Source organism: Alosa sapidissima, chromosome 7 (genome assembly GCF_018492685.1).
Source record: "Alosa sapidissima isolate fAloSap1 chromosome 7, fAloSap1.pri, whole genome shotgun sequence".
NCBI lineage: Eukaryota > Metazoa > Chordata > Actinopteri > Clupeiformes > Clupeidae > Alosa > Alosa sapidissima.
This window is the reverse complement of record NC_055963.1, coordinates 25,890,161-25,902,924: the sequence shown is the minus strand read 5'-3', so window position 1 is coordinate 25,902,924 and position 12,764 is coordinate 25,890,161. Positions and strand designations below refer to the sequence as shown.

Sequence of the window (12,764 nt, the reverse complement as noted above, 5' to 3'; positions counted from 1 at the left end):
GAGCTTACAGTTGTGTAACCTCTGTGTTCCATGTGTCCACCATCCTCTACAGGGACCTCAGTTGGAACAAGATTGAGACGATTCACCCAGAAGCGTTCTTATCCCTGCACTCTCTGGTCAAACTGTGAGTGCCAGTCTTACTGTGGTTGCCAGCCTGACGTCTTGCCTTAACAAAAAAAAAAAGGAATGGCACTGTTTCCAGTGAACAAGGGGATAGCTGCCAGGTTGCTGAAGTTTTAATTAAAGCCTGGATTGCCAAGTGTTTTTCTTAAGTACATTCAGATTCCTTGATCCATACTTTAGTATTTATGTCATCGACTCCATGTTTTTCTTGGCAAGGCTCTAAGAATTTGTGGTTGTAATAATGAAAAATCCTTTTGCTGGTGCAGACTTATGTCGTCAGTCACAACAGATTAAAAGTGCTGTATGACAAGAATGCAATTATGTAGTCTTGAACAAAGCATACAAAGTGACTTCTACAGTAACACCTGCTATAAACCTGTAAATGCAAAGAGCGTAAATCTACACTTAATGCTTGTCTGTGATGATAGAGTCTAACTTCGGGCCCTCTCTTTGTTCCCAGTGATCTTACAGAAAATCAGTTAAGCATGCTGCCCATGGAGGGACTGTCCAGTCTCACACACCTAAAGCTGAAAGGAAATATGGCCCTGTCCAGTTCTTTCAGGCAGGAGGATTTCCCCAAGATAAGGTACAAGAGCTATTTCATCATGACTTGGGTAAAAACAATATTGTTAGGTGCTTTCACTTTTAGCTAAGTAAAGATGTGTTGATATGAAAAAAAAAATCATTGAATGATTTATCAAGGTCGTAGGTATTTGTCAGTGTTCTCGGTAGTTTTGGGAACACATAAATCAGTGGCGACAGCATAATCTGCAAAACCCTTACTGACATACAGTATAACCTAATTGGCCTATAATAAAGAGACACCTTTATAGTTTTGGACAGCAATAAAAAAAAAAAAAATTAAAAAAAACACCACTGGATCCTTCCTCTATGACACTTACTAAACACCTGAACTCTGTCATCCCCAGCCCCCGTACCTCAGTCACTATAGCATGCACCTTTACATACCTAATGCAGTATGTCTGTTTACAGTCTATTTACCTTGACTTCACTCTCCCTGGAGGCAGAAAGCTATCATTCCCAAACATCTGTGGCTCTTCTATTGCTGTGCTTGCTTTACTGTCATTCACATTATGGCTAGGGGCAGTAGAAGCAGTCCACTGATGAACTGTCTCTAGATTCCATGATCTGCAGTTGAGATGTTAGGGATGTGACAAGGAGCTAAAGGGTGTTTTCCAAAACTCACAGATGAGACACTAATGGACACAAGACAGAAATGAGTAATATTCCAAATGGTGTACTCACCTCAAATCTTCATGATGAATTGTTTTCAAAGACATAACACCACAGTGCTCTACAGTTTTTTTTACTACCCCAAATTATATTTGGGAAACATTAAGACCTTAATTCCAAACTATGACTTGAATTCAGGGTTCCCAGGGTGCCCCATAAATCCTATAATAACTAGTACGTAGGCTACATTACCTGTTACAAATGATCAACATGTTAAATGTTACCTCGACAGGGTGATTGAAATGCCCTTTGCCTACCAGTGCTGTGTGTATGGTGCCTGCAACAGTCACAAATCCATCAACCAATGGGATGCAGAGCAAATCAGTGAAGACGATGACCTGCATAAGAGGACCATAGCTTTATTTCCTAACAACTGTAAGTACGGTATATCGCTTCCATACAGTAACAATGACTAAATAATAAACCTTCTACTAGGGCCTATAATGTAGCGTGTCCTGGTACTATACACTAAGGTTTTGCTGGTATAAATGTCTGGAAACTCAAATAAGAAGCCTGCCAGATTGCTGGTCGAACAATCAGTGCCCTGTGAGGTGTAGTTTAGGAGATGACAGAAAAGGAAGCTCTTTCGTTTCGAAGCAGGCTAAAGCAGTCTGGCTACTGGCACACGGTGTAGCAGGGGCGCCACAAGTACATCCATTCCATTATTATGATTGTATGAAAGACAGAGAGTGACATCAGTGCACTGTGAGTTGTGCGCTGTGTTGTTTATTTTTATTCTGGGTTTGGTCCTTTGATTTGTTTCTGCTCACAATGGTGCTGCCAGTTAAGATCTCACAAGTTGAGCTCTGCTAAGACAGCTACAAGCTAATCCAGTTGTCTTCCATGTAATTTGGGTCAGCGCTCATCAGAAATGCCCCTTGCCCAATTGAAATTCAACAGCATGTCTCCTGCCACAGTGGATGAAGCGAAGATTTGTGGGATTGCAGCACCAGGCAAGACATGGTGTCCATTTCAGTAAACAACATAGTTTCACAACAATTTGTGGAGCCTGAAAAACATTCAGTCAATACCTATTGCACGATCTTCTGAGAAATGCCTTTTCTCAGAGCAAAGCTAGGTCACAGACAATCTACCTGGTGGAGAGAAACAATGCTGCCTTTTATAGCACTCTGTGCACTGTAATGAACTTAAACAGTCTGTTGGCTATTTCTGGCTCTTCATATCTATATTTAATTAGGAAAGAGCAAACATGTTAGTGCAAATCCAATTGACGTGCACACATGAAAGCAGTCTGTAATTACTTTTTGAAAGGGTCTATTTGAAACAAGATTGAATGAGTAAGATTGTCTAGAGGCACACATGAATGTTATCTTAAGATAACAAAAATGAAGTATGAACAAACAATGTTAATAGGTATAAATTGGCCCCCAAGTACGCAAAATATTTTCCTTGTATTGTTCCACCTTCAATTACGTGCAAGATTTACTATGCAAGGGGCAAATGATTAAACTTCAAAAATTTTTGAATTTTCTGACGTGGAATCACACATATTTACTCTACAACTTTATCTTTTATCAAGCAGCCATTGTTGCATATTAGTGTAGAAAAACAAAGCTGCCATTTTACATGTTCTATTCTTTTGTCTTGCAGATGACCCCGACATGGAAGAATTCCAATTAGAAATTGAAGAATCCAAACTACAAACCAGCATCCAGTGCACACCACTCCCAGGTATACTTGATCTTTTTCTTCCCCTGCCAGTAGGTTTGATTTATTGTCAGTATGTGTTGAAACAGATGCAAATTGTAATTGTGAGTTTAATTAAGCCTTTTCTTTGCTCCTCTGCCAGGTCCCTTTAAGCCCTGCGACTACATGTTTGATAGCTGGGGTGTGCGGCTGGGAATGTGGGCTATCACTCTCATCTCGCTGGTGGGCAACGGTCTGCTGATCATCAGCGTCTTCGGCTCACCCACCTACCTGTCCCCGGTCAAGTTTGTCATTGGCGCCATCGGCGGCGCCAACCTCCTGACTGGTCTGTGCGCGGGCACACTGGCCATGGTGGACGTGCTGACGTTCGGCGAGTTTGCGCGGCACGGCGCCCGCTGGGAGTCAGGGACGGCGTGCCAGACGACGGGCTTTGTCTCCATCTTCGCCTCGGAGGCTTCCATCCTCTTCCTGACGCTGGCGGCTGTGCAGTGCAGTGTGTCGGTGTCGTGCGTGCGTGCCTACGGCAAGTCGCCGTCCTTCAGCAGCGTGCGGGCAGCCGCCGCCGCCTGCGTCCTGCTCTCCATCGCAGTGGCGGCGCTGCCGCTCGGCAAGGTGGGCGAGTACGGCACGTCGCCCCTCTGCCTGCCCTCCCCCTTGCCCGAGGGCCGGCCATCCACGCTGGGCTTCATGGTAGCGCTCATCATGATGAACTCCCTCTGCTTCCTGGTCATCACCGGCACCTACATCAAGCTATACTGGGACCTAATGAAGGGCGAGTTCGACAGCATCTGGGACTGCGCCATGATCAAGCACGTGGCCTGGCTCATCTTCACCAACTGCCTGCTCTACTGCCCCGTGGCCTTCCTCACCTTCTCCTCCTTGCTGGGCCTCTTCCCCGTGGCCGAGGAGGTCATCAAGTCCGTCCTGCTGGTGGTGCTGCCGCTGCCAGCGTGCCTCAACCCGCTGCTCTACCTCCTCTTCAACCCGCACTTCCGCGAGGACGCCCGCCTCTTCTGGAGCCGCGCCAAGCTGGCCCCTGAGGAGACGCTAGATTCCTTTGTGTCCATGGAGACCGAGAAGAGCTCCTACGACTCCACGCAGGCCCTGGTGTCGTTCGCCGAAGTGGATACCCTATTCGACTCCTCCGCCTTGCCCAAGCTGGAGGTTGAGGACCGTTACCCCTGGTCACCCTCCGTGCCTCTCATCCCCTGCCAACAGAAGATGCTGACCATTGGCAGAGAGCGTATGGCCGGGTCTATGACGGGAATTTGCCTCAACGAGGAGGAGTGTTTGAGAGGCAATGGGCTGGACAGCATCAATGGCAGCTCCTTCCCCACTGGAGTATGTCACTCATCTCCCCACGCATCTCATTTGTAAATCAATTACGTGGCCATTTGAGACTTCTAAGGACCATTTTAGAAAGAGAAAGAGAGAGGGAAGGGAAAAAAGAGTACAAAAGCGGAATATTCTCCTTGGACACTGCCGTGAATCTATCCTTACATTTTGGAACATTATGTTGACTGTCTTTGATGAATGAACTAATTAATTTTGGGGATTGTGGTTTGTGGTTTCCCAGGGAAACATCAACCTTTATGCTATTGTGCCATCACAGGAAAGCAGATTAATTTATATATTCAGGAAGCTGTCTCTCATGTGGCGACTGACATGTAACTTAATTTTTCAACATGGCAAAAGGAGGTAACAAAGGGTTTTAGTACCATAAACAAAACACAAACAAAGAAGCGCAGAGAAAACAACAGAATGAGCTGTTGATGCAGACATGAGATTTAACAATGTGAAAAAGCTAAAACCTCCCATTATGTTTCCTTCACACCTCTTGGTCTGACATAGTGAGCTACATTTTAATTATAGTGTCAGTATAGTTTAGAATAGATTCCCAGTCCAGCTGTTCTTTATGTGCAGATCTCAAACATTACCGATTCTCCACCCCAGATGATTATAGAGCCCTTGATTACCTCAAGAGCTCAGACATGCAGTGCTTTGCTTTCCCATGAACATGAATCATTTCCACTCAATGTGCTAATGGCTTTGGTATAATAAAAAATATATTTTTCTAGTGTGGTGACTGCAGTACAAAGGGAACTTTAGCATTGGAATTTTTCAGAAGCCCTGTTTTTTCATGTTTCCCAAATGCTTTTTGAACTTTTCCATGCCTTGCATGGAACCACATATACCTTGTATACAATTATATTTTAGTTTCCACCAAACAAATCAAAATAATTAACATAACATGATAGATTATAAGTCTCTCAAGATTTAATGACAGACTGAAAATGTAAGTAAAGGAACAAACTGCAATGTATGGGCTCACTATGTATTTCACTGATGACGGGTTAAGAAAAATACAAATGTCAAGTCTCGTTTAAAAGGGAATTTACTACATTTGTCACAAATGATTATCTATGATACTACAGACCCCTACCAGATCACATTCATGGCATTGCAGCAACTCTTAAATGTTTTGATTTTGTATAGCACATACATTCTGTTTCTACAGAATGTGTCAAAATGTATTTCCATTTTTTTCAGTTTAGACTGACACAGAAAAGCATTTTACTGCCATCTAGATCCGCAGTCAAGTTTGGATGGCCATTATTGTCTGTGTATAGTAGGCTAGCTGTTGTATGTACAGTGTAACTACCTCTGACCTAGCATGCTATTATTTCATTGTACCCCAAGTGTGTTGATCGTCTCTTTTTACACAAAGTATGTTAAATTTATATATAATTTTATATTAAAGTAAATACCATAGTTTGTAAAACACATACTATTTTGGATGTACATATTTTCATATTTCTGTACACGTACAACAAAAAAATATGATTTAATAAAATTATTACTTTCATATATTTAAGTCCCAATTGCTGGTGAGTAATTTGTTCCTTCCTTGGATAAGGATTTAGTTTGAAGAAATTTGGAGGAACAAGAATACCTCAAAATGTTTTATTTACATGGGCAAGAAAGAAAAGATCCATAAATGATTTAGCAACATATTAAAATGAAAATCCAGAACACAGACACAAAGGAAATGTAAAAGCAGACGGTCATATTCATCAGATGAATAGACTAGTGTGTCTCATAACAAACAAAACACAAATATTACAAGGTTAAACAATCATTAAGAGCTAAACTACAGACAGACTCTCTTAGACTCTTGTGGCTGTTCCTTGAGAGGCTCTCTCTTGCGAGAATAGTCTTTACTTAAAAGTTCGGTAGCCTTTTCTCCAGATTTGACCTGACCCTTTGGACACACAGACACACAGACACACACACACACAAAATGCATTTTAGCAAAGCATTTGGCATCAACTTAACAGGAAAGTAGAATGCATGAACTTTTCAGGTAAGCTTGTCAACAGTTGCATTACTCGATTTAATCTGCTATTTCTTTGTATGTTTTTGTCATTGCATGCACACAAATTTGCCCCAGAAGCTGAACCGCAGGCCCAACTGCCTGCCAACTGAGATATGCTTAACAGATTTACTCGTGGACATACAGGTCCCTCTAGTGGTTAATACATGTAATGTGGCAAACCATCTACACAAGTCGTCAAAACTTACATTATTTCTCTGGATGGCATGTTTTTCTGTCCAACTCTTGGCTTTGTCCAGATAGACTTGCTTGTTGTACTTAAATTCAGATGACTGCGAAAACAAAGAAATATTATTTCCATAATAACTTCAACAGAAGAGGATTAGAAACACTGAGAGGTGCATGAGAAGGTGTATTAAGAGCATTCTAATGTAAAATATTGTAACGATTTGATAGCGACACACAGTTGTCCAATCAAAAGGTTTATTAGCTGAGAACGAGAGCAGGGACACAGACATAAACCCCAAATGTTCGCTCCCGCATCCCAGCATGCCCTGCGTGGGAGAACGCTATGCAATGTCTTGTGCGCCGACGTTACAATATGAAGACATACTGGCATTCTGTATATCGTCAAATTTAACACATCACCATATATCACACAGTTATAGGCCTACTTAAGAGTGAAATATACACAAATACACATTTTGACTGAGGCATATGCATTTTAAACATGTTTTTTTATGTTTTATGTGATTATACAACAGCAACAAATGAATCACCTCCATTCAAAGTGTTGAGGGAAAAAAACACCCTAAAACACATGATAATGTTTTTTTGAATTTGAACAGAAATATTTTACAGGCCTTAGTTGTGGGACCCATTCATACAGGGAATGAGCCATCTGCAATATTAAGCCACTTAGAGAATCATGCAACGCATGTTAATGTGTTTCCATGTCAGGTCTGCAAGGTGGTCCTAAACTGGTTCATCAAACCTTTCCTACCTGTGTGTGTATGTGAGAGAGATGGGACTTACAATGTCTGCCATGAGCGGATCATCTGGATTAGGCTCGGCCATAAGCAGCTGGATAGAGGTGAGTACTGTGGAGATGTTGAGAGACGGTCTCCAAGCACCCTAAAAGACACAATCGACATACTCACATTCCTTTGTATGAAGATGGCCAAAGTTCATTTCATCATCATCGTCATCATGTCAGAAATACAATAGGCCATGTTATAACAGTCAGTGGCAAGTCTTCGCACAGAACGTTTGTCCATTTTTGGCAAAGCCTTTGTCCTACCTTAGGTGGAAGTTTTAGTGCATCCAGACAAATGCGCCCAGCGTTGTCAATGTTTGGGTGATATATTGGAGTCAGGAAGCGAATCTTGGGTGGTTCAAAAGGGTACCTGTATGGCATAAATAGGTAAATCAATGTTGCTTCACACGTAACGTTTCCACATTAGGCTCTAATGCATGCTGACTAGCACACTCACCTTTCAGGTATTTTGATCTCCAGAGCGAACAAGCCTCCTTCGAATGGCGTGTTTGCACCCCCAACAATTTCTGTGTTTAAAATAAGGTCAGTCATTTATAGATGTGCCTGCATGCATTATAAGCTAACATTGGTACACGCGATTGACGTTCATTCAGCATCAGCAGACATCATTGACTTCGTTGGACAGAACTCACGAGCTCGAAGGTCATCAACTTGATCATCTGATTGCCAACATGATATTCCAGGGGGTGGCTCAGTCGTGAGCATCTGAAGTTCACGTTTAAGACGAGTGGCCCTCTGCATATTTAGCAAACAAATATCTGAGGCTATCGTTTGCTTATGCTAGGTAGGTAACCACAGGTTAACTATTCACAACGCAATACAAAGTGAACAAATGACTATTCCTTAGCCCGTTTACTGTCAAGGTACTCAACTACAACTATACAATAAAATTACGAGATCTAGTTTTAGCTTTTTTTCCCACACAGACTAATGGCTACAAACTTCTCACTGAACGGTAAAAGATTTCAAGTCTCCCCCCTTTGGTCTTACGCAAACAGAAAAGCATCATGGGAAATAAAGTTTTAAAGTGTATTGGTGAAACGGCATTTGTCTCCAGAAAAACTACAAGTTCCATCATACATCCCGCAGCGCCAAAGAAACGCAGGAAGTGAATAGGCTATAACAACAACAACAATAATAATAATAATAATAATAATAATAATAATAAAAATCTACCAAGTTTGTTTTTATCTCTCATTTTGAGACCCTAAAGTAAAAAGACAACTTAGGCCTAAAGAGCATGCAGATTTTTTTTCCAGAGTCCTTGTTTTGCTTATAAATGTTTGTACATCTTTATGCGACATTAGAATGAGAGTAGAACAGAAATGGCAGACATATGCCTCCTTACATGTGTCAAATAAAAAAAATCACATATTGTTATTTATCCCCCAATTTGTCGTATTTGGTGGAGAGCCCCTTTCTCATTAAAATGACTAGGCCTATCTTCATATTTGAACACAACTCTGTAATTTTTGCTAAAGTTTACATTCGTTATTGAATCCAAACTGATTACATCCTCTTAAAATATCTTTAAATTGAACCTAGACTAAAAAATGAACACTATGGAAAACTGTCCCTCTTGGAATGACTTGTGTTAAGCAAATAACACATTCAATCCTTTTTTTATCTGCACTGTGACGCAAAACTCTATTATTATTGTTATTAAATCCCTTGTCAGATAGATAGATAGATAGATAGATACATACATACATACATACATACATACATACCAGTAGATGGACACATTCATTTTTTCATTCCCAAATAGTGGTCAGGGGTGACTTTCTATATGATAATGGTCCTTATACAGTGACGTTTAAGCAGCCTCCAGCTGAAAACAAGCTGTTGTCAGAACAGTGAATTTGTGTGAAACTTTTCACAACACCGACAAGGCACCACCTACATGCCAGGCATACTAGGCCTACAGCGTTTTCACTGGATTTCGGGACCCCATGTAGGGTCGCCTGAATGAGTCAGGCTACTGGGTATCTTTTTCACCATGTAAAAAAGGTAAGTTAACAATTAACATATTTATTTTCACATTTTTAATTATCATAATATGGATTAGGTACATTCGGAGCCCCTAAGGGGACATGAGCAAAAAAATATCTAAAGTTTAGTTTCATGGGCTCACACAAAACTTTCATTTGCTCACACGAAACCTTCATGTGCCCACATGAAAGTTTTGTGTGAGCACATGAAAAGTAGGCTATTGATGCTTTGTAGGTTTTATATGGGAGAGCAATGGGCTTTATTAGTCTATAAAGGCATATAATAGGCTACATGCACGAAAGGCTCGTCAGGTAGCTAATTTATTTCCGGTGGAGTGTTAACTGTGTTGTAATGGCATCTTCTGTTGCATTCTGCTCCTTACAGTACATCTTCAATCTGATACTGAATACCTCGTTTGCCCAATACTAATTGTAACACATGCATAAATCCTTATACCATGCTGATTCACTAGTGCAACACCCAACCGTGTCTGTGTAGATACTAATTACATTAACAATAGCGGCAGGTTCAAACACACTTGGCGCCACCGGAAACAAGTGAGCGCACCTTTCGTGCATAGGCCCTTTAGCAAAGTAGTTTTGGCGACAGAGCCGCCTCCTTACTCTAAATTTAATACCCCTTGGGTCTAGTTAGTTCTAGAATTAAACGACCATCTCTTTCCTTAGGTTTAATACATTCATTCTCCTTGCATTTTGTGTACATCCACCTATATCTGTGGAGTTAGCCAGTTGTTTGTAACTGTTCATATATGAAAGTAATTACCTGATCCAAACCGGTGTATCCGCGCCAGAACAGATTACAAGACTTGAAAATTTGTTTTAAATGTTGTATGGAAACAATATAATGGTGACGACTTGCAAGCAAAGTAACAATGTCCTTATAATCAAGATATATAATATAAAATATAGTACAACTAAATCCTGACCTGTACTGTCATTTCTCTTTCTCCTGTATGCCCCAGGCTACATCAATATCCTGGGACCCAGAAGGAAAAAAAAATAGATATTAAGATTGTTTTAAGATGTTTTCAGTATGTTTGAAAGAAAAAAAAATGTTCTCCATTTTTTTTTTCATATGTCCCTTGCAGTGGACATTGGGTCTTCAGAAAATATGAATTGAGCCTAGGGTCATTGGCGTTACAGTCACGGTGCAGGTATACACTGTAGGCTTGGATTTTAGCCCAGGAAGGGTGACTGCACTCTCCATTCACTACATATGTGGTGAGGAAGTAGGGTGAGCTTGCTGTGAGGCAATCAGAGACTTGCCCATAGTATGAGCTGTATTCTTATAGGGACCTCCATAGTCTGACCCCTGGGTGATGTACCCCAGAGATGAGTGTGTGGGGTACCCTAGAATGGCAGATGTACAGTGGAGTAATGCTTGGATGGATAATTATCTGAGCAAGGCACCTAACCCCTTACTGCTCCCCGAGCGCTGCTGTTGTTGCAGGCAGCTCACTGCGCCGGGATTAGTGTGTGCTTCACCTCACTGTGTGTTCACTGTGTGCTGAGTGTGTTTCACTAATTCGTGGATTGGGATAAATGCAGAGACCAAATTTCCCTCACGGGATCAAAAGAGTATACTTATACTTAAACCCTTGCCTGCACATTGCTTCTAAGTCTGACTCTAAGTCACATTGTGCCTTGATAAATAAATTTGGACCAAAACATGCTGCCAAGAGACTTTGGAAACAAAATTGAAATGAGATTTGTGAACCAAACCTTGTGTGAATAAAATCTGGGAAAGACACCCAAGCACAAGGAATGGTCAAGGAGTTTTTCCCAGTGATATAACTTTTAAGTATATGAAATTGCTATGTTTGAAATGTAATCATATTTTGAAGTGTAAACCTGTGCAAAGTTAATTCATGTTTTGAAATGGAATTTGTTGGATGATGTATAATCATATCGGCAATGGTGCAGGTGACCGTGTAAGGACCAGGTGCAGGACACAATGCTCATGTAACCACACAAGGGTAGGCTGTTTGCAAAGCCTACACTAGACAAACCACAAAATAACACAGGGTGCACAGAGATATCTTAGGGGAACAATACCCAGAAAAGCAAGCATAAATGTTGCAGACATGAGTATCCTGTTTGGGGGGTCGTAGCACAGTAAATCACCGGACTGTCAGAAAACCTGCTCGAACCAGAATTGGGTGAAATATTCAACGTACCATAGTCAGACTACAGAGTATAAAAAGAGAGAGAGTGGAGCGTTGAGACCTGAAGGGGGGGGGTCACTCTCTAATGGAAACATTTTCCTTCTGGTGTCTGTGGAATGACCCAACTCTTTCTTGTGGACTCGAAATCAAATTTCTGTGGAATAGTTGTGATTCTCTTGTGTTGAAAATGGCTGCAGAGTTCTACTGGAGTTTAGATGTAAGAGAAAGAGGGGTAAGTGTTACTCTCATAAGAGCATTTTCCCTTCTTCTGTCTGACAGAAAAGGGAGCTCTTACTACACTGATGAAAGGCTTTGGCATTGATGTGACATGTTGGCTGAGGTGTTAGGGGTAATACTTGTATAATTGTTTTAATTGTTAAGACAGGGGTATGATATGTAAAATATGTTTAGGTAAAGGAGGTGTTAATTTGGACATTTGAGTATCCCATAACCTGTTGGTGGATGCTAATGCGGAAACATTACAACCTCATTTCACTGACTGGGTTTTTTACCACACAGGAGTAATCTGAATTTGTGTTCTCTACCCTGGAGATATTTGGCCCAATCTGGCCAATAAACCTGTGTTGAGGCCAGGACCAGTCACCAGAGAATACTTAGTAAAGCAGACTTCAGAAGGTAACAAACAAAAGGTAAGTTAACACTTAACATATTTACTTTCACATTTTTAATTATCATGATATGGGTACAGTCCACATTTGACTGTTCATGATCCTATGAACGTAGTAGTGGTAACATAGTGGGTTACGCTTTACTTGACAGTGTCGACATAAGAGTGACATGACACTGTCATGAACGTGTCATAAACGTTGATGAAATAATGTTTCTGTTATTAAGTGACATTTGGTTTTTGTCATAACAAGTTAGGGTTAGGTTTCTCATGTGCCATGACAGTGTCATGTCACTCTTATGTCGATACTGTCAAGTAAAGTGTTACCACATAGTGTAGAAATAATAATGGTGTGACAATAACCAACAAAAGCATCTGTTATTACTGTATCAACTATAATTACACCATACATCATTTTACATATAGAGCCTGCATGAGGTTAAATAACAAAATCCAATATTTAGTGTTATGAATAGTGTAGCTTAATGGGGAACTTGGTAACTATTTCAACATAATAAACCTG

General features: G+C 40.9%; 2 protein-coding genes across 4 annotated transcripts in view; one reads left to right on the top strand and one right to left on the bottom strand.

Annotated features, from left to right (window-relative positions):
* The window catches only part of LOC121712764 (leucine-rich repeat-containing G-protein coupled receptor 6), an 84,643-nt gene extending 78,768 nt beyond the window's left edge, over positions 1-5,875 (top strand). For all 3 annotated transcript variants that reach the window (XM_042096719.1, XM_042096718.1, XM_042096720.1), the window contains 5 exons: positions 53-124; positions 584-709; positions 1,610-1,752; positions 2,989-3,069; positions 3,188-5,875. In XM_042096719.1, the coding sequence (XP_041952653.1) occupies positions 53-124; positions 584-709; positions 1,610-1,752; positions 2,989-3,069; positions 3,188-4,422 (1,657 nt within the window). In that variant the 3' untranslated portion in view covers positions 4,423-5,875. The remainder of the gene's footprint in view (positions 1-52; positions 125-583; positions 710-1,609; positions 1,753-2,988; positions 3,070-3,187) is intronic.
* Positions 5,876-5,995: 120 nt separating this feature from the next.
* ube2t (ubiquitin-conjugating enzyme E2T (putative)) lies at positions 5,996-8,441 on the bottom strand. Its single transcript, XM_042098652.1, has 6 exons — positions 8,069-8,441; positions 7,873-7,942; positions 7,680-7,785; positions 7,415-7,513; positions 6,628-6,711; positions 5,996-6,307 (listed from the first exon to the last, which is right to left on the bottom strand). Exons 1-6 carry the CDS (start codon positions 8,175-8,177, stop codon positions 6,197-6,199), a joined length of 579 nt encoding a protein of 192 aa, XP_041954586.1. The 5' UTR covers positions 8,178-8,441; the 3' UTR covers positions 5,996-6,196.
* Positions 8,442-12,764: the final 4,323 nt, after the last annotated feature.